Here is a 26,600-nt window from a genome sequence, read left to right on the forward strand (position 1 = left end):
TTAAAGTCATTTAGAATTAGTTTGGAGTGTTAAATTTTTCTCCTTTTAAGGGATTTATATGGGGTCTGGTTTTTCTATTAAGTTCTAACATCACATCATGCAAACTTATGTGAACGGTACAGATTTTCTGTAATTTATGTTTTGGTGAATATGAACAACTAATCTATTGCAGGGTTTATATCCTAACTTTTCTTGCATGTCACTGCCATTGAAACTCGCATGAAAAGCACTAACTACCTTCTTTCTCTTCTCCCTGATTTGCTTCAAGGCTGCCAGACAGATCAAGGATAGGTATGGTATAAAAACTATATTTTATTTAAGTATCAATATTGAAGTCAGAAATGAAATTCAGAAATAGTTTTTTATTAGAATTTTGGTTTAAATAAAAATGCCCAATGGCCAAGTATTTTTACAAAATAAAGATATCTCTATATCCTCTTGGGGTAATCAGTAAGATTTTTTTTAAAAAATGTGTTTCAAGAACATAGTTATGGACAATTATGTGCTTCCAAAAGAATTTCATTTCTGGTATAATAATATAGTTAGTTTTACAAAAGTTCTTAACTAGTTGTATTAGTGGAGAGGGTACTATTTTGAATAATTTAAAAATACGTATTCCTGGAATGCATTTTCATTGTTTTTAGATTTAAATATAAGCAGATCTTATTTTCAGAGAAGTCACAGTATTTTAAAATAAGTCCTCAATAGCTAAAGTTCTTATACTTCACTCTTTAACACCTTTGTATTCTCATTCTATCCTGTTCCTGGTGCCATCTCTTTCTGTTTCTAATGCCATCACTATCTAGTTTATGTTCTGTGGGAAGAGAAAATTATTAAAGACGTTAGCTTAGAATGTTTTTCTCATTGGTAGAGGTAATAATAAAAAAGAGAACTTAGCAGTTGCGAAATGAATATATCAGAATGCTTAAATTGCTGCTGGCTACATTTGGATTGTGTTCACACAGCAGGAATGGATTTGGTCTGCTTGACCAGTCATTGAGCATTGTCTGTAGAGAGAACATAACTTAAGGTTCTTCATCTGAGGATCATAAGAATTTCTGAAAGGCAAAGCTCTTCAAACATTATTCTGAATCTTATATTAAATTGTTGTTCATCAGATAATTCATGAAAATACTCCTTTTGGATTGTATGAAAAAAAACAGTGTAGCCATTGTTAATTTTTGCAGGAATTTTCAATTCTGGTTTCTCTTATTTTTTAATTTGACTAGAAGGCAAGATTTACACAGTAGTAAAAGCATTTTTAGCACAAATATTAATTTTTTATCTTTTATATTTTACATCAGGTAGTAGTTAAAGGTATAGGTTGTTCTTATACATCCTGGATATAGAAAAAAGATTATGAGAAGTTTTTATTTTATTTTATTTTTTCATTGTTTTTTTTAAGAGACAAGGCCTCATTGTGTTGGCCAGCTGGACCCAAACTCCTGGGCTCAAGCAGCCCTCTTATCTGAGCTTCCAAGTAGTTGAGATTATAGGCACATGCCACCATTCCTGATGTGATTATGAGAGGTCAAAGGTGAAACATTAGCAATATGAGTAATGACTAATACAATAGTTTATTAATGAAGTAGATTTGAGTTGTGTCTGCTGGAATTTGCTATGAGCAATCCAAATTCCATTCTGCCTAGATTATTTTTTCTGTTTAGCTACTATTCTGTTACATTCTCCTCTGGTTCCTTATTTTTTGTATTAGAAGTCACTTCCTAATCAGACTTTGGGCTGTCCAAAGACCTTGTGAGAGACCTTGCAAAATCTTCATTTCAAGATTCTGTATGGTTGTGCTTCCCAGAATTCTGTCCTTATTCCTGATCTCTTTCTCTTTGTCCAGATTTGGCATAATTTTATTTTATGAGCACCTTTCATGACTGTATTCTTCACTGAAGCTTGACTTTACTTCCTCTTCTCAGCCAGCAGGCCAGGATTCCTTATTTCTGTTAGGGAAAATTTCACTTTTTAATTTGTTTTGCTCAAAGTTTATATCTATTTTTTTTTTAATTTTTTGGCTACTTACAAAGTATTTGCTTCCTGCCTGAGGAGTGTTTCTGGGTCTTAGCTTAATTATTTAAACATGATTTTAGCTTCATAAAACCCAGATTTCCCTAATATAGTTTCTGATCTCTCAGAAAACGAGTTTCTAGAATTCCATCATTACCTTTTGTAGTATGAAAATAGTTTTAAAATATAGTCATAATGAAATATTGTTTCATCAAGCTAAGAAGGGATTATTCTCTTATGTAAAGATGAATTTTAAGGAAGAATTTAAAATCTGAGCAAGGAATCAAATTTTTAAAAATGACCAAATTATATTGTTGTATTATGTGCATGTACAAAGATGTAACAATAAATCCCACTAAAGATTTTTAAAATGAACTAAAAGTATATTGAAACTTCAGTATCATTTGCTATGATTTAAGGTAAAAGAATGGCAGGAGTGAGAAGGAAAACTGAAGACTGAGAAATAATACATGGCATATTTCCAAAAATTTAAAATCACTGGTGTATAACTTAGGGAACTTGTTAATTTGGGAAGATGATTAGTTGAGAGAGAGAGAGAGTGAGTTATTGCTGGGTGTGATGGCACACTGAGAAAGGGGGAATCATAATTTTAAGGCCAGCCTCAGCAATTTAGTGAGGCTCCACACAACTTAGCGAGACCCTGTCTCAAAAAAAAAAAATTAAAAAGAGATGAGGAATGTAGCTTTAGTGGTAAAGTGCCTCTGAGTTCAATTCCCAGTATACCCCCCACAAAAAAAAAAAAAGAGGAGAAAGGGAGAGAATTATTGGTTCTTGGAAGAGAAGGATCATGAAGAGGAGAGGCAAATTAGGTTGTCTGAGAAAATTAAATGTGTTCATGTGTTTTATATAGTTGCTTTCTCTTTGCAAAAAGAAGGAAGCCATCCTTGAGTTCAGCTGATACTATTAGAAGTAAACTCATAAGCAAGTCAAGGTGAAACATGCTTAACTACATGAATCTCTAGAGATGATTTAGAAATTTGAGATTTGTAATTTGGGCTTTGAGGCACATTTGTTTAAATATATTCAGTTTAAAAATAAAAGATATTGAAAGAGTGTAGCATGGTTGCACATTTGAATTGATTCATTTGAACTTTTAAGTTTTCATTGACTAGGAACCAGTTTTATTTTAGGCTTTGCTAAACCTTTCTAATCCACTTTTGGTAGACATTCTTTTTGTTTGTACTTATAGTGATTAAATCAAGTTTTATAGATTTTGCAGGTTTCATATTTTAAATTTTCTAAAATACTTTCTGATAATTTCCCTCAGCATTTCTCGTTAAAGAGTCATGTTGTTTATCAGGCTTAGAAGAAACCAAGTAAGTTCAAACCCATTCACTGATTTAGAGAGTGTTTAGTAAGAACCTATTTTAATGTAACTCTTACTGATGTCTTCAAAGGATACTTGAGACTATAAAGAACAACATACAAGACTAAGCGTTTATTCCTAACTTCTTGATATAATTTGAAATTTATTATTTGAGAATAAACAGCTTAATGTAATAAGTGTGGAATACTAGCATTATATTTGTCAATACAGTAAGCAGTCATTTTGAGTTCTCTTCCCTATAAATTGATTTTAATGTAGCACTTTCTTTTTGGTAAATAAATCAACTGTTTATTCATTGTTGTGTAGTGATTACTTTTTTAGTTGTAAATAACTGAAAACAGCAACATTTTGACATTTTTCATTTCCAAATAAGTAAATACATCTCTGTCTTGGTTAGATTTGATAGATCTGATTGACTAGGCGTGGCCTGGTTCCCTTTGTTCTTCCATCTCTATTTACTTTCTCTCCCAAATTAGGTACTAGGAGAATGCATTCATGAATAGTGCTTCTGTGTACCATTCTTTGATCAAAGATTATAAAGGACTTTGTAACACCTGTGGAAATTTACTGTTAATTTGAAATATAATGATAGTAAAAGGGTTTTTTTTGATCTCCAGTTTTAATTGAAAATAGTTTCCTTACACTATTGACAAATTAAGATCTAGCTTGGCTTCATTCTTTTTTTTAACTTCACATTCATCTAGTAAGTGTTTGTTGAAGTCCTATTATTTCCATGGCATGTAGTTCCATGGGGCTGTTTCTCTTAATATCCTTCCATGTATGTAGCTAATGCTGACAGATCAGTGACCTCTGCTGGTATGATATTCACTGGTCATGATTTCACCTTTTTCCTTTCTCATCCATGGCATGTCTTTAACAGGTAGTACTATACTATACAATATTATATCCATCTGCTTCAATTCTTGTTGTAGGGTACACGATGTAGCTATTACTACAGGGGAGAATGTTTGAATCAGGTTGTATATACACTTCACTATTTGGCATGTGAAAAGGAGTGGGGGTGGCATCAGGAGGTCAGTATGATTGAGTGTACAGAGGTTCAGATGAAGGTTGGGTCTGGTAAGGATTATTTATATGGGATATTTCTTTTATTGATATTGGTACATTATACGGTTGTATAAAACTGGATGGAATTGCTAAGTTATCTTAGAGGTCTTTAAAAGGCATTTTTCAGATTTTTACTTAATTTTCAAAAGACAGATTTATATTTGACTGTTCTAGTCTCTGAAATCATTAGAATGAAATAATTTTTGTCTTTTCATTTTATACATTAAATGATTTGATACTTCTTGTTCTTCTGTTTTAAAAAGTATATTTGTGTTTACCATAGAGTCACAATGGCTTCAGCCTTTCGCCTTTCTTTGAAACCAAAGGTCAGTGACAGCATGACTCACTTAATGGTGGATTTCTCTCAGGAAAGACAGATGCTGCAAACTTTGAAGTTTTTGCCAGGTAAACAGCATGTATTACATGTACAGTTTTTAATAAAAATTTTTCCTGCAATGCTTTTCTGTAATGAACATTGGTATATTAAAGAAGCATAGTGTGATTTTTTCTTCATTCCACTAAATATTTAAATTTGGTAGTCTTTATTTTTAGAGAATTATTTTACTGGTAGTAAATATTCTATTTCAAGAATACCATTAAGGAGTATCATTTGATGGTTAACAGTGGGTCTTTAGACCAAACTTTTTTAGATTTGAATTTTGCTGTATACTTGCCATGTAATCCTGAACAAGTTATTTGACTTGCCTCATTTCTGCTTCTTTAGAATGTGATATTATTCTAGGGTTTTTGTAAGGATTAAATGAATTGATACTTCTAAGGCATTTGTATAATAGTATATGGCACATAGTTAAAGCTCAGAGGATGTTAGCTGTTGGCATATTATGTGATTGTATAAAGCTGGATGGAATTGCTAAGTTATCTTAGAGGTCTTTAAAAGGCATTTTTCAGATTTTTACTTAATTTTCAAAAGACAGATTTATATTTGACTGTTCTAGTCTCCAAAATCATTAGAATGAAATAATTTTTGTCTTTTCATTTTACAAATTAAATATATATGTATATATATATATATAAAAAAACAGCAGATTGTATTACAATTCATATTACATATACAGCACAATTTTTCATATCTCTGGTTGTATATAAAGTATATTCACAACAATTCATGTCTTCATACATGTACTTTAGATAATGATGTCCATCACATTCCACCACCTTTTCTAACCCCCTGCCTCCTCCCTTCCCTCCCACCCCTCTGCCCTATCTAGAGTTCGTCTATTTCTCCCATGCTCCCCTTCCCTACCCCACTATGAATCAGTCTTCTTATATCAGAGAAAACATTTGGCATTTTTGGGGGGGGATTGGCTAACTTCACTTAGCATTATCTTCTCTAACTGCATCCATTCACCTGCAAATGCCATGATTTTATTCTCTTTTATTGCCAAGTAATATTCCATTGTATATATATATATATATATGCCACATTTTTTTTATCCATTTATCTATTGAAGGGCATCTAGGTTGGTTCCACAGTTTAGCTGTTTTGAATTGTCCTACTATAAACATTGATGTGGCTGTGTCCCTGTAGTATGCTGTTTTTTCGTATAGACCAAGGAGAGGGATAGCTGGGTCAAATGGTGGTTCCATTCCCAGTTTTCCAAAGAATCTCCATACTGCTTTCCATATTGGCTGCACCAATTCCACCAGCAATGTATAAGTGTGCCTCTTCCCCCACATCCTTGCCAGCACTTATTTTTGTTTGTCTTCATAATAGCTGCCATTCTGACAGGAGTGAGATGAAATCTTAGAGTAGTTTTAATTTGCATTTCTCTAATTGCTAGAGATGATGACATTTTTTCATATATTTGTTGATTGTACATCAGAAGAAAGATATACAAAAATTAACTAAAATGCATCAAAGACCTTGCAATTAGACCAGAAACTATGCAACTTATAGAGGAAAGCAAAGGTCAACACTCCAGCATAAAGGACAGGTAATGATTTTTTTCATTAGGACCCCTAAAGCTTGGGACATAATGCCAAGAGTTAATAAATGAAATGGTATTAAATTAAAAAGTGCCTGCACAGCAAAGGAAAGAGTAATGTGAAAAAAGAACCTACAGAATGGAGGAAAATCTTTGTTAGCTGCATTTCTGACAGAGGATTAATACCTAGAATATATAAAGAACTCAAAAAGGTTTGCACCAAAAAAGCCACCTAATTAATAAATGGGCAAATAGATTAAACAGAAACTTCATAAAAGAAGAAATAAAATGGCCATTCACACCAGTCAGAATGTCAGTCCTCAGGAATTCAAACAATAATAAATGCTGGAAAGGATGTGGAGAAAAAGGAACACTTACACTGTTGGTGGGATTGTAAATTAGTACATTCACTATGGAAATCAGTTTGGAGGTTCCTCAAAAGACGAGGCATGGAAGCACCATACGACCCAGCCACAATATTTATCCCAAAGAATTAAAGTCATCATAGGGATACAGTCATACCCATGTTTTTATAGCAGCACAATTCACAATAGCCAAACTATGGAACTAGCCCAGGTTCCATCAACAGCTGAATGGATACAGAAAATGTGGTATAGATACACAATGGATTTTTATTCAATCACAAAAAATTATTTATTTGCAGGAAGATGGATGGAATTTGAAACGATTATGCTAAGCAAAATAAGCCAAAGTCAGAAGATCAAGGGTCATGTTTTCTCTCATATATAGAAGCTAGAGAGAAAAAAGGAAAAGAAAGATAAGGGGTGATCTCATGAAAAGCAAAGGGAGACCCGCAGAGTAGAGGAAGGTAGGCCAGCGGGTGAGAGGAGGGGAGGAAAGGGGAAAGCTCTGGGGAAAGATATTGATCAAATTATATTGTAACAACAGATTCACCATTATGTACAAATACAATGCACCTGTAAAAAAGAAAAGTAGCTCCTTTTCATTTCAAACTTGGTTTTCTTCCTAGAGCAATGTATGAGTGTGCCTTTTCCTCCACAGAGGGTACCACTGTTACTAACATCTGTTTATCTTTCCTGAAATAGTCTAAATCTATACAAACATCACCGCATGTATATGCAGAATCAGGTAGTTGCTAATATTTGGCAGTTTTTACCCTCAAAAAGATAAATTTGTTTCATTCAGTCTAATATATAATCCACCCCCTTTTGAAAATGGAAGCATACATATACACTGTTAAATACTTTCTCTTTGCCACTTGACAATATGTAGGAGTTCTTTCCAGATCATTATAGATCTACTTCATTTTTAAAAAAATAACTAGATAGTAGGAATTTAATTAGTTCTTCTTGATGGATATTTAAGTTTATGGTCTTTTTCTAGTAGTGGCAATGATGTGGTAACAAAATGCTTAGGTATTTTGCAGAGATAATATATCAATATGTCTCAAGGATAAATTTCTAGAAATGGAAATGTATGTGTATTTTAAATTTTAATAATTATTTAAATTGTCAAGGAAATTTCACAATTTATGCTTCCCTGAAAATATTTGAATGACTGTATTCTTATACAGCCACAGTTTTCAGAGTTTTTAATTTTTTTCATTCTATTCTAATAGTGACATATGGGTTATCTGATTGTTTTAATTTTCATTTCTTTAAGTGTGAATGTATTTATCCTATCTTCATAAGCCACTTTAAAAAATGAACTCCTTATCTATGATTTTTCATACAATGGTTTATATTTTCATTAATGATATATAGCACCTTTTAGTATATTAAGGAGGTTAGCCTTTGGTCCTATATGTGGCATAATTCCCTCTTAGTCATTTGTCTATTGGTTTATAATGATTTTTTTTCCTAGCAGAAATTTTAATTTTTATATAATCAAATATGTCACACTTTTTCTTTGTGACTTTTAGGTTTTAGAAAGACCTTACTTGGACCTTCCCCATTGCAAGATTATAAAAATAGATATACTTACTTTTTTAATATTCTTTTTTGGTTGTAGATGGACACAGTACCTTTATTTTATTTATTTATTTTTATATGGTGCTGAAGATCAAACCCAGTGCTTCTCACATGCCAGGCAAGCTCTCTACCACTGAACCACAACCCTAGCCCCTAGATTCATTTTCTTATGTTTGTAGCCTTTTAAAACTAGACTTTAATATTTAGAACAATTTTAGATACATAGTAAAACAATGGAAAGTATGAGAATTTCCCATATACCCACAAAACATGCTTAGCTCCCTCATTATCTACATCACCCATCAGAGTGGTACATTTGTTATAACTGATAAATCTACATTGGCACATCATTGTCACCTCAAACTCTGTAGTTTACAGTAAGGTCCACCCTTGGTGTTATACATTCTATGGGGTTGCACAAATTTATAATGACTGTAGCCACCATTATAGTATCATACATATTATTTTTATTGTCCTAAAAATTCTTTGTATTCTGGGGCTGGGGTTGTGGCTCAGTGGCAGAGTGCTTGTCTAGCATGTGTGAGGCACTGGGTTCGATGCTCAGTACCGCATGTAAATAAATGAATAAAATAAGGGTTCATCAACATATAAAAAAAATTTTTTAAAATTCTTTGTATTCTGCTTCTTTAGCCTTCTCTCCTCCCAACCCCTAGAAAATACTGATTCTCACCCTTTCCATAGTTTTGCCATTTCCAGAGGTCATATGGGTGGAGTCATACAGTAGGTAGCCTTTTCAGATTGGTATCTTTTACTTAGTGATAGGCATTATGTCCTCCATGCCTAGTTTTTTGTAGCTTGATAATTCATTTCTTTTTAGCACTGAATAGTCCATGTACCACAGTTTGTTTAGGGCAACTTGGTTTCTTCCAAGTTTTGGTAATAATGAATAAAGCTGCTGTAAACATCTATAGGCAGGTTTTGTGTGGACAAAGGTTTTTCAGCTCCTTTGGGAAAATACTAAGGAGTGAAGTTTCTGGATACTATAATAAGATTATGTTTAGTTTTGCAGGAAACCTCCAATACGGTCTTATAAAGTGTCTATATTATGTTGCGGTCCCACCAGCAATGAATAAAATCCTTGTTGCTCTACATTTTGTTGCTTTACAGCATTGGTACTGTAGTGTTATTTCATTGTTGTTTTAATTTGCATTGCTTTAATCATGCGCCACATGAAGTAGAGCATCTTTTCATATACTTCCTTGTTATTTGAATATCTTCTTTGGTGAAGTCTCTGTTTAGATCATTGGCCTATTATTTTTTAATTCTTAATCTGATAATTCCATCACCTCTGCCATATCTGAGTCTGTTTCTGATTCTTCTTACAGTCTTTTCGGACTGTATTTTTTGCCTATAGTATGCTTGTAATTTTTCCTTTATAGCCACATATGATATATTAGGTTAAAGAAACTGTTGTGAATAGGCCTTTGATAATGTGATGGTAAGTTATGCAGGGATAGGAATCATTTTATGGTGTTTTGATTATGTCTCAGTCTTTTTGTGAATCTGTGCCTTTGAACGATGAACTTTACAGGTGCATCTCAGTAGCCCCCACTCTTACTTGCCCTTAGGTAGAACAAGATGGCTAGAGTGGACTGGAGTGAGACTGCTATTTCCCTTTGTCCTGGTGGAGTAGCCAGCTAGAGTTTTTTATTTCCTTTCACCCAGCTCAGTTAGGCTCAGATAATCCCAAAGGGGTTAGACTCTGGTTAGTTTTTTTTTTTTTTTTTTTGAGAGCAGATCTTGTTAAGGAAAACATAAGCTCTGGTGTATTTCAAAATGTTTCCTTTTCTACTCCCTATGGTGTAAATATAAGTGGATTTTCCTCCATTGTTCCTGATGACAACCTGTTAAGCTCTTAGAGGAAAAATTCACAAATAGTAGGTGCCCTTCTATAATTGGAGCCACCTGGGGTTTTTGACTCAAACCTACCCACACTGAGCCTCCGGCAGCTCATCAATTACAGTTTAGGTATCCTTACCCCAGCACTGGTTTCTGCTTAGGTTTTTGCTCTAGTAAATTGTGACTCTCTGTATTTACCTGTTTGTCTCTTTATATTGAGGCCTTTTAATCTCACTTCTCTTACAGGTCTAAGAATTATTATTGATTTTTCAGTTTGTTCAACCTTGTTTGTTGTTAGAAAGGGGTGGCTACTACCAGATTTCTTATGTATGTGCCAGATTGAAAAGTAGAAGTCCCTGGGAGTAAAATCTGGGTAATTAGCATATGTATCATCTCAAGCATTTAGAATTTGTACTGGAAACTTTCAAAACCTTTTGCTATTTTAACAGGTCTAATGAATTATTGTTAACAATAGTTACCCTACCTGTGAGGCACTGGGTTTGATCCTCAGCACCACATAAAAATAAATAAAGGTATTATGTCTATCTACAACTAAAAAAAAATTTTTTTAAAGTACAGTGGGGTAGGAGGGAAGAATAGAAGTTCATTGGATTAGACAAAGAAAAATGAAGGAAGGTGGCGGGATGGAATAGGAAAGAGTAGAATGAAACAGACATTACTTTCCTATGTACATATATGAATACACAACCAGTGAAACTCTACCTCATGTTCAGCCACAAGAATGAGATCCTAATTAGAATTTGTCAAGATACACTCTACTATCATGTACATCTAAAGAACAAATTAAAAATCAAAATAGGGCTGGGGATATAGCTCAGTTGGTAGAGTGCTTGCCTTGCATGCACAGGGCCCTGGGTTTAATCTCCAGCACCACACACACAAAAAAAGAAAAAAGAAAAAGAAAAAAAGTACAGTATGTTCAGAAATAACAAGTCATTCTCGATTATTTATCCTTAGCATGTTTAGAATTTACCTTTTGCCATCTAAGATTTTAGTGAACGTTGAATAAGAAAAATAGAAAACTTTATAGATTTTTTTATAGCCTATCATTAAAAGGTGCTTTGAAAATAGTTTAGGTTGGTTTATTTATTCACTTTTGAATAGTTCAAAAGCAGGATGAAAAAGCAAAGCTTGGATGACAAACATAAATATTTTATTAGTGCTATAATAAATGAGAAATTAACTCCCCTACACACATACTTTTGTTTCTTCTCTTCAGTCCCTAAAGCTCCAGAGATAGACCCAGTGGAGTGTTTGGTGGCTGACAACTCTGTAACAGTAGCTTGGAGAATGCCAGAAGAAGATAATAAGATTGACCATTTCATACTGGAATACAGAAAAACTAATTTTGATGGACTGCCACGTGTAAAGGATGAGAGATGTTGGGAGATAATTGATAACATTAAGGGTACTGAATATATATTATCAGGTAAAATGACAACATCTCAACAGTCTCCTTAGAAAATAACTGTAATTATGAAAAATTTGTTATTTTAAAGCTTAAAATTATTAAGTTCTTTTTATCCAAGCTGATTTTTTAGATATTTATTATAGAAGTAAATTTGTTTTAAAATATCAAGAAAACCTTTGTTTTAATTACTTAAGGACATTTGTAACCTGCTAAGATAGGATACATGTAAAATAAATATGAAGCGGTATTCTGAAAATAATATTTCAAGAGTTACACTTAGTTTTCCCTTTGTTTTCAGATTATATAAAAAAGCTCTTAATTTTTTAGATGTACTCACTACCCCACAATTCACTGGTACTGTAAATATTATCACTTTTGTTATTTAGTTTTACTTTAATGTTGATAGTTAAAGTAGAACTGTGATTTGGTTTTAGAAATTTTTGTGTTGGCCTTTTGAAAGACGTTTTGAAAGATATTTCAGAATTATACTCCATACTTGTACAGTTATGTGAAAATGAACCTCAGTATTATGTATAACTAAAACAAACTAATAATGCAAAAATAATGGTTAACAAACAAACACAAAAATATTCCCAGTATAGTGGGGACTTTAGATATTTTGGGGGCAAAACCCTTGGGAGGCTGAGGCAGGAGGATTGTGAGTTCAAAGCCAGCCTCAGCAACTTAGCAAGGCCCTAAGCACCTCAGCAAGCCCTTGTCTCTAAGTAAAATATAAAAAAGGCTAGGGATGTGGCTCAATGGTGAAGCAACCTTAGGTTCAATCCCTGGTACCAAAACAAAAACAGCAACAACAAAAAAACACAGTGTTTCATAAATATAAAAATTCCTGAGAGCATCTCTTTTCCAGAAATCGAATGTGTTGTTTTGTAAATTTGTGACATCTCTCATTATATGAAGTACTGCTTTTCATGACACATAAAAGAGTACCTTTTTATCCCTGAATTAGGAAAATCATAAATTGTATATTTTACTTCTTCTGAAGAAACTAATAGGTAAATCATGATTCCTCTTATTGCAGGCATTATCACCATTTTAACATAAATTTATACTTTCCTTAAATAAAGAGATACTTCCAAGGAGGAAAAAAAAAGTCTGAAAATTCATTCTAATATTTTGGGGGATGAGTCCTTTATTTTGTGTCTGAAAACCATTTCATTTTTTCAGGCTTAAAATTTGATTCAAAATATATGAATTTCAGAGTGCGAGCTTGTAACAAGGCTGTGGCTGGAGAATATTCTGATCCAGTGACCTTAGAGACCAAAGGTAAGATTAGTAGCTATTTATACAACATGAAACATCTAAAGTTATTCAAGACTTTGTGACAGGAAGCATTGTGTGGCTGAATTCCTTCCCCACCTCCTCTACCACCCCACCTCTGACTTTCCCCACAATAAGAATTATAAGGCAGGGAAAATAGGACTATGGTAGTGGTTTCCATTTATGATTGTATTCATATGAGCAAATAGACTCATAGACTTGAGATGATAGTGTTAACATCTAAGAACCTAAGTCATTCTAGTCTCTCAGAGTAATTTGGAGTTAGTGGAAACACCCTAGTATAACATATTTGAACACAAATTTTTGCAACATTTACTAATTCGAAGGCCATAATGCCAAAGTTCTTCCCAATTGTGACATATAGTAATTGACTAAACTCTGAACATTTTTATAGGTACTTGGAACCTGGAGCTTCCATTGGCCTCTAGTTTATATGGCATTTGAATAGATTTGTATGCCAAAAATTTGATATGATTTGGAGGATGATATAAAAACATATCAGAATAAAACAAACTATGAGGCTTGAAAATTATTTTGTGTTTTACAGTGCTGGGAATCGAACCCAGTGTCTTACACATTCTGGGCAAGTACTTTACTCCAGCCCCTAACGGTCCATAAATTACTGATGAGACCAACTCAGAAAAATGTCCAAAAATATCTTAAAAAATAGGTGTAATTTGAGTAGTTTGTTTGAATTAGAAAATGTTTTTACTTGAGAACTACAGATAACGAAGATATGCAATTACTTTGAATTACATGTTATCAAACTGAGAAGTTACTGTGGTTTTTAATGAGATGTTTACCAAAGTATTGTCATACTTACAGGTAATAATCTTTTCTGTATTACTTGAGCTGTTTTTAGCCCTTGTCAAATAAAATTGCATTATTATTATATTCACCCTTAGGAGCATCATCTTTGTATTATTCCTTTTCATTATGCTTTACCAAACTTGGACATAAACGTGGTAAATTATTGATTTTTATGCATATTCCCTAAATTTAGAAATATGAATAGCTGGCTTATGGCTTCCTGGGAGCTGGGCTGGCTGCTTCTCTTAGCAATATCTGGATCTCACTAGTCACTCTTGACCTTGGGGTTTGTAGAGGGAGACTAAGTTGATTAGTCCTTTGAAGCATTTTTTACTGTTGAGAAAACCCTTTGAGGTGTGGGACCAGACTGAAACGTATCCTTGAGGGCCACTAATCATTGATTCTGATCTTCAGGGAGTAACAGAATAAAATTCATTTTACATGGCTATGGGTCACGGATTTTCTGGAGTATTTTTCACAGCATTGGCATGACTACAAATTAGAACAAGAGCTCCATAGAAGTAGTTCTACTTTTTAAAAATTACATATTAAACAGTTGTTTACTAATTTGACCTGCTGTAGTCCTTTTTGGCCAACCAATAGAAATAAGCCTGTGGACAAAGATTGAAGGGAAAGGAAGAAAGATGGAGATTAAATAGTTGAGGCCTATCAAAGTTTCATATCCTGCCACTTATAGTTCTTGGTATGGAAAATAATGAATGTTGTTTATTTGTTCCTTCAGTATATTTGTTCTGGCAAGAAAGTTGTCAAAAGTGATGAGTAATAATATTTCTTATGGCTAGAATTTTAAAGATGTGTTATCATTTACTTCCTTGTAAGGATAAATGATATTATGTTAATACAAAATTTTCTATAGCCTCAAATAGTAATGACTGTGATATAATTTTATAGTATCATGAAAGCAGCTACTAACAAACATAAAACATCTGGATTCTGATTTTGGTACCCTGTTTTCACAGACTTTTAAAGATATGGAAACCAGTATGTTGTATATTACAGGGCTTATCCAGGACACAGGATCTCACTTTCAAAGAAGACTTTATTTTTTAATAATGAAGCATTATTTCTTATCTTAGAGAGGCTCTATAACTTTACTGAGGTTCAATAAAAGAACAATGCCCCTCAAATAGAAATTAAAATGATACCTCTTGGATTGAAACCTAGACCTTCTTGTTTGTTTTTCTTTTTCTTTTGTTTGTTGTTTTTAATTACCCATAGCAATAGGACTCATTTTGACGTAATTATATGCCTTCTTGTTTGGATGCTGTGTTATTCGATAAGTCTGATCACAAGTGGTTTGAAGATAGTACTTTTTTCTTGCTATCCTTGACTCCAGATTGCTGATGACCCTTTTTTTCTTCATTATAACAAACATTAAGGAACAACTTTAGGAGACCTTCTTTATCCTTAGAATTTTAATAAGCCCTTGGGAATTGATGGCACCCTCAGAGTTAAAGCCTATTTTTCTTTCTCTTAAAAAAAATGTAGATAGTGCCTCGAATGCACAAGGCCATGGGTTCAATCCCCAGCAACCCTCACCCTCCTGCCAATGTAGGTAGCCTGACTTGCTTAATAACTTAAATATAGAAGTTAACTTTGCTTTCTTAACGGCAGTTCATTTTGGAAATTGAGAGTCTCAGTGTTAATCCTAACTTTTTAGTAATCTGCCTGTTAAGAAATCATTTCCATTTTTACTGAAAAGCTTCATTGTTTCTAGTTTCTCTAAATTTATTTCTGTTTAGATGAAGGTTTTATAAGTTATTAACTTCCTTGTGTAGTATGACATTTACTAGAAGCTGTGTGGTCAGTAGATTTGTATTGAGAATGTGGTTTTATAAATAAAGACAATGAACAAAGAACTTGAAGTGTTCTTTATAGAGTGGAGGATAAAAGGATTCTTGATTAACTAGGTAAACTTCAGGCTCTCCATATGCTTTTTTTGTTGTTTGGTGATTTACACTTCACAGACACACTGAAGCCTTAGCTAAATTAAGTAATATACTTAAGTGAGATGTATTGTAAGGAGTATTCCTTCAATGAATAATTATCAGATATTTAAATTTTGGAGGAAAATATAACAGAAGCAGATTAATAGATAGCTTTCAAGATAGAGCTTCTAGAAATTACATTTTAAAATAGAAGAAACTACTCATTGTACAGCTGTTAATACATTTCATTGCTTTTCCCTGAGTTCTAAAAGAGGGAAGCTTAATGCACTGATCTCCTAAATTAGCAGTTTGACTAAGCAAGTCTTGTGAATAGTACAGATACTTCCTGATAATACTAAATAATCTGAAAGGCATAACTTTGTTTCATGATTTTTTTTGTTTTTTGTTTTTGTTTTATTTTTATATTAGTGGAACTTTTCACCCTTCTACTCTTTGCCACATAAATCATTTATCAGCTAGATCAATTTTCTCACTTCTGCCAGGCTACCTCCAATTTCTTCATACTCATCTTAATTTGAAACTAAGAAGTGTTTTAAGTATGAAATTATTAAGTATTATACTGTCAGAGAAGACATGTGTGCGCCAGACTTTTACCCTGTGATTATAATATCACTTTTTCCTTCTTAATTCCTACCAGTTCCCCTTCCTATTTACTCAAAACAATCAATTGATAACCATCGGGTATTCTAATAACAGGAAATTGAGGATACTGTGTGTTGATATAGATTCTTGTAGAACGAATAGCAGAAATACCAGTCCTGAACATTGAAGGCCCTGAACATTGCATTGTATTGTGTTAGAGTACGGGATATTTAGAGGAGAATAATGGAAAATAAGTGAGGAATTGTAAATTAAAACCTAATCATTGAGAACTTTAAATGTTAACATTAGTAATTTGAATTTTATTCTCTGTATACAGTGTTGAATCAACTGACTAGAGAAGTTATTGCTCATAGGTGTGCTTCAGAAAGTGGAGATATATAATATTTTATATTGTCTCGAACAGCACTGAATTTCAGTTTGGATAATTCATCATCCCATTTGAACCTGAAAGTTGAAGATACCTTGGTAGAGTGGGATCCTACTGGAGGAAAAGGTCAAGAAAGTAAAATCAAAGGGAAAGAGAACAAGGGCAGGTAACGTAGCTCATTAAATCTGTTATATGGATAAATGCTTGTACATTGGTTCTTATTTGATAATATTAAAATTCTTATTCTGTATACCAGTATGACTTATGATACATTAGTAATTCCAAAGTGAAAAATATAACATTGCTTGTCAATACATGAATCTGTCATTAACATTTTCACATTACTTTTTTCTTAGTTTCTTTCCTAATCTCCTTATACTTTTAAAAAATTTTATTATCCCATTTCCTTAAAGTTATATATACGGTAACTTGAACTAATTAGATGTTCCTAGAATAATTTCTGAATATTGGGCTTATCACCTATCTCACCTAAAAGTCTGCATTAGATGACAACTTTTACAGTTTATAAAAGCCCCACAGACTTGCCTGTGATGGTGGAACCCAGTGAATCCAAGAGTCAGGCTCAAGAATCTTTTGTTATTGTCATAACTTACCTAAATAATGTCAAAGTTTGGGAACTTTTTTCTTTTTTTACACAGGAAGTTTTTGCTGAAGATGATATTTTTGTGAGTTCTAACAATGAATTTTTTAAAAATCCTCAGCAGGCTTTTAATCTAATTTTATTATAAGAAGTTAAACTTAATTTGTAAAGCAGTCTCTTAACAGTTGCCTATTTTTATCTGACAGTGTCCATGTTACTTCACTGAAGAAACATACAAGGTGATGATCTATGTCTGTCTAGTTTTAGGACTTAGTATATCTAGCTTGGCTGAGTAATTTTTTCTTTTAACCAGTAAACAGAAGCCACTGCAGCAGGCTTCAAAGCTAAAATATTGCTCTGTGTAGACTGTCTGTATTTTTGTAGCTTATGTTTTGAATTTATAGCATTATAGTGTGCTGCTTATCATTTGGATTATATTGTATAAAGATAACAAAATAAGCTTTAAAGTCTTCTTTAATTATTTTTTCTACTTTATTTATAACTGGCATCTTTCCTATTGTATTGAGTTAAATATATCTAACATTATTGCTTTGCTTTTTTTAATACGTTTAGTTGTTGATGGACCTTTATTTTATTTATTTATATGTAGGACTAAGAATTGACCCCAGTGCCTTACACACATGCTAGGCAAGTGCTCTACCACTGAGCTACCATCCCAGCCCTTGCTTTTTTTTTTAATATTTATTTTTTAGGTTAGATGGACTCAACACAATGCCTTATTTTATGTGGTGCTGAGGATCGAACCCAGGTCCCGCCTGTGTTAGGCGAGCGCTCTACCGCTGAGCCACAATCCCAGTCCCCAGCCTTTGCTTTGCTTTTATTTGTATTCAACACGAAGCAAGTTTGAAATGTTCTGTATTTTATAATAATCATGCAGCTTCCAAAGTATCAAGGTTAAGAAATAAAAGTCACTGCAGAAATTATTAGGACAGTGTCAGAAAAAAATGAATAATTTCAAATTACATGGTTAATAACATGTTTATTGAAGATACCATATATCTTTACCAGAAACCAGAATATATTCTCTTTTCAAAGTTACCTCCACTCTTCTTTTCAGTTTATTTGTTCATTATTGATAAAAGTGATTTCACAGTGTGCTATAAATTATAAAATGCTGTTGGGTTTAATAGTCTTACAAAGTTTTATTTGGTTACTTGGACGATTTTTAGACTGCTTTGTATTTAGCATTGCAGGTTATATTTCTTTCTCTCTTTTCTCCTTTTAAAAGTATTTTATATGTAGGCCACTTCCGGAATGTTATACAGGTTCGGATCCCTTATTTGAAATGCTTGGGACTCAAAAAGTGCTTTGGATTTCAGATTTTTTTGTATTTTAGAATAGTTGCAAATACATAATTAATTATATTTGGTGGGGACCCAATTCTAAATCCAGAATTCATTTATGTTTCACATATACCTTGGTGGGGACCCAATTCTAAATCCAGAATTCATTTATGTTTCACATATACCTTTATATATATATATGTACATAGGTAATTTTATATAATATTTTTTTAATGTATCTATATTTTGGCTGTGTCTTGTCACATGAGCTCAGGTGTGGGATTTTTTTATTTGTAATTATGTTGGTGCTTAAAAAGTTTCCAATGTCAGAGCATTTCAGATTTTTGGATTAGAGCTGCTCAAACTACATATATTCATTTACTTTTTTTAAAAAAAAAAAAAACATGGTGTCATTTAAAAAAAAAAAAAACTTTATTTTGTTTATTTATTTATTTATTTATTTTTATGTGGTGCTGAGGATCAAACTAAGTGTCTCACACGTGCTAGGCAAGTGCTCTACCACTGAGCCACAACCCCAGCCCTCTTTCATTTTTTTATTTTTTCATATATAATTGTTCACTGTTAAATGTGTGCTGAATGTTATGGAGTTTACAGGGATAAACACTGTTCTTGCCTCAAGAAATTTGCTTTAACTCATGTAGATAAGATTGCAGAAAAAAAGCAAGATAAACATCATGTGTAAGGATAAATGTGAATAAAAGGGTTCAGAGGGGAAAGATGTCCAGAGTTCTCGGGTACTGCGAGACAGTGAGGACAGTGAGCCAAACTGAAAGTCAAGCTTTTGCTGATTTATGGTGATAAGTAAGAAGTCATGAAGGAGTGAGTGGGTTCCTTCAGTGTTCCATTTTTCCCAGCAAATGACACTAGTTGGAGGTCCAATGACTCAACCCAGATCACAGTTAGAGGGTCTTCTCACTGCCAGGAGGTTCCAAATAGAAAACTTCTGCTTTATGGACTTGAGAGCTAAAAAGGTAGGGACAAGAGGGTTAAAAATGGAAACATACTAAGTGAAAGGTCCTTACCGCCTTATTTGCTCTTAAGGAGGTCTTCCTGAAGGTATTTAAAAAGAATCTCAGTATAGGGTTTCCTTCCCATGGGGGGCCTTTGAATAGAGTGACAAGGCTAGGAATGCAAATAGCCCATGAGCTCACCGTTGGGGAAGAGGATGAAATTGCAACTTCCTGTAGAAATCATGATGCCCTAACTAACTATGCACCAAGTCTGGTATAAGAAGGGCAGCCCACCCTATCCTTTGTCCTACCCCTGCAAATCCTGTCACATAAAGCCTGTGTAATTGCCTGTGATTGAGTATGAAAGGATTTTGGCCTGGACTAGATTGCTAAGAAAAGTTATTTAGATGGTAGGATTTGGAAGACCTTTACTAAAGGAATGGTATTAAATTGCTTCTTGGGGAAGAGGGAGAATTTGTGGTATTCAGCTTTGCAGTGAGAGTGGGGAACAACAAGAGGAAAAACACTTAAGCAGACTGAGTGAGTTTAAAGAACACTTTGGTACATTTGGTTGTGTAATACTCTCTAGGGTGAGAAGGGTAGGAAGGCGGACTAAATCATTTGTAGCTAATATGGAAGTACATGTTGATTTTGAAGTAGGGGAATAGAGCTAAGTTTATCTTATAATAGTGAACAAGATGAACTGGATAACAGAAAGAACATTTGGGAAACTGTAAAATAATTTGGCCCAAGGAACCTTTATGAAGCGAGGTGGAAGGTCATGTTTTTACTTAAGATGTTAATAACTATTGTACCTCTTGCAAAAATGTACTTAGAGTTGGAATGCAGCAATGGAAGAGTAACCCTCTAACTTTTCTCTGAAACTCAACTGCCATTCTCAATAGTTATGACTGTTTTTCTTTTCTCCATGCTTCCCTTTGTTTCTTTACTACTGGTAAGTCACAATTTTTTTTCTTAAAAAATATTTTTCTGGCTATCAAGTGAGCTCTTATATTTTGAAGCAGTGCTAAGTAAAAATTTTGTTTATTTATACATTGTGACTTTCCTTTGCTATTTGTCACTCTGAATTACCTGGGAAATATTTTTCAAAATGCATATTTCTTCTAAGCAGACAATTGGGCCCACTAACTGAGAAGGGAAACTGTCCTATTTTTTAAAAATTATTTTATTTATTTATGTGGTGCTAAGGATTGATCTCAGTGCCTCACACAGGCTAGGCAAGTGCTATGCCACTTAGTTATAGCCCCAGCCCTGTCATTGTATTTTAAAAAGATTTCCTGGTTGCTTCTGATTTTGTTGCACCTTCTCAGTTGATGATTGATAATTTATTACAAAATCCCAAAGCCCTGTGTTTCTCCAACTCAGGTGTATGGTTCAGGAAAGGTTATGTAGTCCTTAGTTAATAACATCACATATTCCACTTCCTTAGTTTGCATTCATTTTAGTCAAGATATTGCGCACCTACTGTGGACTGAGGATACAGAAATTAGAGATGGTTCCTGGCAATTGTTAACTTCCCTTTCCATCAGCTACTCAACTGTTTCATCATTTCCCATAGCAGCCATGTACCAAGGGCCCAATATAGTAGATTGTATAATAGCTATATTTTCAACATCACCCTTTTCATCTCTGCCCCTTGTTAAGTGGGGTATTTATTAACTTCAGTGGCCCCTAGCCCTACTGAACAGCAAAATCTGAGGTGAGGCCTGATATTTGCATTTTTAAAAGTTCCCCAAGTGGGCTAGGTATAGCTTAGTGGTAAGAGTGCTTGTGTAGCATGCACAAGTTCCAGGGTTTAATTCCCATCACAGCAAGGGAAAAAAAAAAAAAGTTCCTCAAGTGGTTCTGATGTATACCCAAAATTGAGAACCACTGGTTTGGTTTATTTAATTCCTCCTCATCCCTAGTTACACATTTACTCTAATCTCTCATCGTCTTTCATTTGATTCTTACCCACAGCAAAACTTCTTGACTTTTTTTTAGCTCCATCCCTCAGTTGAAAAACAGTTGTAGTTATGAATTAAGTGTAAGGATAGTACCACCACTACTAAAAAGCACTGGGGATTGAAGTGGAGTTAGATATAATGAAGAGCTAGTTACAAAACTAATTTTCTATAAATACTTATAATTAAGATTAATTAAACCAGGCATGGTGGCTCATGTCTGTAATCCCAGTGGCTCATGAGGCTGAGGCAGGAGGATCTCAGGTTCAAAGCCAGCCTCAACAATTTAGCAAGGTCTGAAGCAACTAAGTGAAAAACCCTATCTCTAAATAAAACATAAAAAGGGTTGGGGATGTGACTCAGTGGTTCAGCACCCCTGGTTCAATCCTGGTGTCAAAAAAGGAAAGGATTAATTAAAACTACTTATTTTACATAATTATCAACATTCAGAGTTGAATTAACTTGGAAGGAGGAAGATTAATGTGCAATTAATATTTTGGTGACTTTGTGAATTGGGCAATTTTTGGTGAGCTATCCTGAATGACTACTCATTTTTTTCTAGAGGAGAATTTCATTTTAGATAAGTGGTTTCAATGAACTTTTGAAGAATAATGGTAAATCATACTAAACTCATTAAACAGATAGTCTGAAGACTTAAACGTTTTTGATACAATTTACAAACCATGTTAAGCCAGTCTTATTTTTGACCCCCTCTCTTCTTATGTCTTTCTATTGATGTATCAAAAACAGTGGTTTTTATACTTTTTTTCCCCTTTTTGTGTACAACAGAGTGGTTTTTTCAAATGAAATGTTTCCAGAAGCCTGAGCTGAAAAGAGAAGAGGATTGCTGGTTCAAGTAGGGAAGGAGCCCTAGAGCAGGTGTCTTCCAGAGTCCTGTAGCAGCCTCTGTGGCATCTGTATAGTTCAGGACATGGTTTGAAAACTACCCACTTCGAAATACTTTTTCCCCCAACAGAAGATAAAAATAATGCTACATTTAAAAGAAAATTCAGAGGAAATGACTGTTATCTTTTCTCCTTAGTTCAAGATAAAATACTTGAAAATACACAGACCTTTTATAAGGTCTTTTGTGTGTGTTGGGGAGCGTATTGGTAATTTAATCCAGAGTTGCTCTACCACTGAGCTACATCTTCAGTCTTTTTTATTTTTTGAGATAGGATCTAACAAAGTTGCTGGCCTTGAACTTGTGATCCTTCTGCCTCAACCTCTGGAGTAGCTGGGAAGGTTTTTAAACATTCTTGATTAGCTTATATGAAAAGTATCAGAAAGAAAATTGTGATGCAGTGTTTTTTTCTTAATGTCAACTTAAGATGTCATTGACAGAATGTAGAATTTGCTTTCTTACTACTTAATGACACCTCCCCCCAAAGGCATATACAAATGTTTATTTTGGAAAGTAGATAACACATTTAAGAGAGAATGGGAGCAGTCTCAAAAAAGAGATGCCTTGGGGTAAAGCAAGGAATATTCCTAGGGAGCATGTGGGTTATCTCCAGAGGGAGAGACAGCAACCCATTAGTGTGGGCCACTCATGTTTATAGAGGGCAAGTGCTAGGGGATGAACTAGAGGTGGAGGCAGGGTGGAGCTACACAGTTTTGCACCAGTTTCCCTTTGCTTGTGCATTTCCTTAACATGCATGGGCCAAGGGCATGTAGCTCAAGATTGACAATTGTGCTTTCTGCATGTCAATGGCTAGTGGGCATTTCCTTTAAGACTCTCTCTCTTTATCCTAAATCCCTGTGTCCTATGTAATGACTTTTAATATTATATAATAAGTATTATCTTAGAAAACCTGGTTAAATCAAACTTTAAGAAATTAAAACGTATTTATTCAGAATAATGGGTATAAATTTTTCTTCTTTTTTATTTATTTGTATCCTCTGTTTTGGAGAAGGTCCCCAAAACACTTCTAGATTTCTTCTACCCATCAAATGTTTGTTCTCTCCCTTCCCAATAGGAAGCAACTACTAACTGCCTACCTGAGCACAAGTTTCAGAGAAATTTTAATCTACCTGTCCTTAATCACCTCAGTTCATGCTGTCTGTTCGAATAGAATTTATAATTAATTACTTAAGTATTTTTTTAAAGAAATATCTTTATAAAAAGAACTTTTAACATCATTTTGGAAGAATTAAACCAACTCATGTAAATGCTGTAGGTATAAAGTGCTGCTTAATATCATTTACTAGAATGTAGACAAAGTGGTCCTGAATTCATTGTTTAATTCTCTGAAACTGCTTAATAAATCTGCTAACATTGACAACATTTAAGTAATGCATAATGCAGTCACTTAATCATGTAAAATGACTTTAAATCGTATCTTTATTCTTATTTTGCATTTTTATGGGATTTTTTATTACAATATTATTTGATAGCTTATTAAAATTTACTAAGTTGATTTCTCCTTAGGAAGAAAAATTCTAATGCAAATATATTGAAAAAGTCTTATTTTTTCTTTTTAGTAGTAAGAATATACATTTCCCCTAAATAACTTTATCATAATCTTATCCCCAAAATTATTGCTTTTTAAATGCAATGATTTGGTATATTTAAATATTATTTTAAAAACATGTTCAGGCTTTAATCTTTTTGGAGGTTTTAGAGCTAGTGAAAAGCCTAATCCTGTCTAGTTTACCATAATGCATCATTTGATAGAAGAGGTCATTTTTTAATAGCAGAAATGCTTTATAATACTTGATAAGCTTGTGAATGGATTTGTACAAGTGCTTTTTCTCTTTTTAAGAAGAAAAGATCGAGATCAAAAATACCTACTGCTAATAAAAAAGATTAGTTATAATTATAAGAAATATAGCTTTCCATTGCTTTTTTTATTAGTGCATATTAATTTTACAACATGATGGGTTTCATTGTGGTATATTCTTGACTTTGCTTTATTTAAATTTAATTACAAATATATAAGCTGTAACCCAATTTCTTTCTTGCTTTTTTTTCTTTCAGTAAATCTTGTCTCATTTTGGCATTGTTTCTCATTTCAACTGTGTGTTCTTTGTATAAATCTTGCTCAGTCTGCATGACATTAGTGTTTTCAGCCTGCTTTGTATTAATGGCTTCTTACATTTGAATGTTTATAATTGGCAGTTCTCTTCAATAATAATTCAAATTAAATGATGCTGTTTCTGCAACATAATTAGAAATATTTTTAAACATTATTTCCATAATATGTAATTTTAATTTATGAAACATTTCCAACATAAAATACTTGTTTTTCTTTTTTTTCCTATTTATATAGAAGTGGTACACCATCCCCCAAACGGACATCCGTAGGTTCCAGGCCACCAGCAGTAAGAGGCAGCAGAGACCGTTTCACTGGGGAATCATACACAGTGCTAGGTAGGATAAAACAATAACTCTTAACAGTCTCAAATTAAAGGCACCACAGCCACACTGATAAATTTTCTACTCCTCAGAGCTAGAGCAGTTTCCTGTGTATTGAATGAATCTTTGCAGAGGTTTGTCCCAATTGAAGCTTAATTACTTGGGGGCTTTTGAAATTTACTCATTAGTCATACTTTTAAAATTCTTATTTTAACTTACTAGTGATTCCTAATATAAGCATAACCCTTGAGAGGTTGGTAAGGAAGAAAATTCTGAAGAATTTTGTACTCAGGGAAAAAAAAAACTACAAAAGTAAAGTTAAGCAAGTACTCTGCATTTAGTGTCTGTATGTTAACATGATTATTTTCAAAGAGAAATTGAATTTAATTTTTTGAATTAAATTTGTGGAATGAATGATACATAAGAATCTGTGTAATTCCTGAGAAAGAGATTAGAGTCGAGTATCTTTCTTATCTTTTGTAGGAGACACTGCTATTGAAAGTGGACAACATTATTGGGAGGTCAAGGCCCAGAAGGACTGTAAATCCTATAGTGTGGGAGTAGCATACAAAACTTTGGGGAAATTTGACCAATTGGGAAAGACAAACACTAGTTGGTGTATCCATGTCAACAACTGGCTACAAAATACTTTTGCAGCAAAACATAATAATAAAGTCAAAGCTTTGGATGTTACTGTTCCAGAGAAAATAGGTGTATTTTGTGATTTTGATGGGGGTAAGTTTACTTACTTTTTCATAAGTCATTTCATCATAACTACTTATGTTTCAGTACTTTTCATTGGTAATCACCTCTACAGAATTTCTGTTAATATCATGGTAAGGACATTTTGGCCAACTAGGTTTTGATCACAAACATAATCTCAGTACTAGAGTTAGACTGGAAGGGCATATTATGTCTGCCTGGAGCTCTATAAAAGCACTCATTTATAATATGCTAAGTCTGAAATATTTTGCTAATTTTAGTCTTAAACACTAAAATTTTTCTTGTTTTTATTCCTTCCTTACTGTTCTATTACCCGTGTATAAACAATGGTGAAGTCAGATTTTTTGAGTTGGAATAAACCTTGGAAATTATCCAGTCCATCTTCCACACAATATAAAATTTGTATTACACTATTTCTGCAGGAGTTGCCACTTCTTTGCTCAAATAACTTTTTAGTCTGAACATTATTGTCTTAGAAGTCCTGTTTCTTGGGAGGGCTCTTGATTAGGTTTTTCTAAAATGAACTCACTTTACCTCTCTGTAATTTGTGAAAATGTTGTTTTTAAATTCTGACACCTGAATAAACACAGAATTATATTTTGTAATTCACACAATAATTCTTATTTCTTTCCAAGTTGTCACTTTAAGCTAATAATGGAAAATTTTTATCATTTTAAGTCACATTGGGTCCAGACAATCCCATGCTGTCAACTTAATCACTCAAAAAAGGAAAAAAAATTAATTTGGGCCAATTTATTTTTAGTGATGACATGTCAGTTTGGTACATTCTTTTTTACTTATTCCCTTTGAATAAGATAAACCATTTTCTACAGAATGACAAATTTACTGGTGCAGTTTAAAAAATATATATTTTCAGCTACCAGGACAATATTTGCTTATCATCCTTTCTCCTTTCCCATATGGTTATTTTATATAGATGATAGGGAGAAGTAATTTTAGCTAACAGCATAGAGTACAAAGGGGGAAGCTGTAATGTAGGATGTAATC

General features: G+C 33.3%; 1 protein-coding gene across 5 annotated transcripts in view; it reads left to right on the forward strand.

The window, feature by feature from the left end:
• Positions 1-26,600, forward strand: part of Fsd1l (fibronectin type III and SPRY domain containing 1 like) — a 67,382-nt gene that overhangs the window by 28,123 nt on the left and 12,659 nt on the right. For 2 of the 5 annotated variants that reach the window (XM_071600803.1, XM_071600805.1), the window contains 8 exons: positions 269-291; positions 4,716-4,837; positions 11,431-11,640; positions 12,808-12,906; positions 16,708-16,837; positions 17,479-17,511; positions 24,784-24,884; positions 25,353-25,604. In XM_071600803.1, coding sequence (XP_071456904.1) covers positions 269-291; positions 4,716-4,837; positions 11,431-11,640; positions 12,808-12,906; positions 16,708-16,837; positions 17,479-17,511; positions 24,784-24,884; positions 25,353-25,604 — 970 coding nt within the window. The remainder of the gene's footprint in view (positions 1-268; positions 292-4,715; positions 4,838-11,430; positions 11,641-12,807; positions 12,907-16,707; positions 16,838-17,478; positions 17,512-24,783; positions 24,885-25,352; positions 25,605-26,600) is intronic. The other 3 variants (XM_071600806.1, XM_034636755.2, XM_071600804.1) reach the window with 3 other exon arrangements.

This window comes from Marmota flaviventris, chromosome 13 (genome assembly GCF_047511675.1).
Source record: "Marmota flaviventris isolate mMarFla1 chromosome 13, mMarFla1.hap1, whole genome shotgun sequence".
Lineage (NCBI taxonomy): Eukaryota > Metazoa > Chordata > Mammalia > Rodentia > Sciuridae > Marmota > Marmota flaviventris.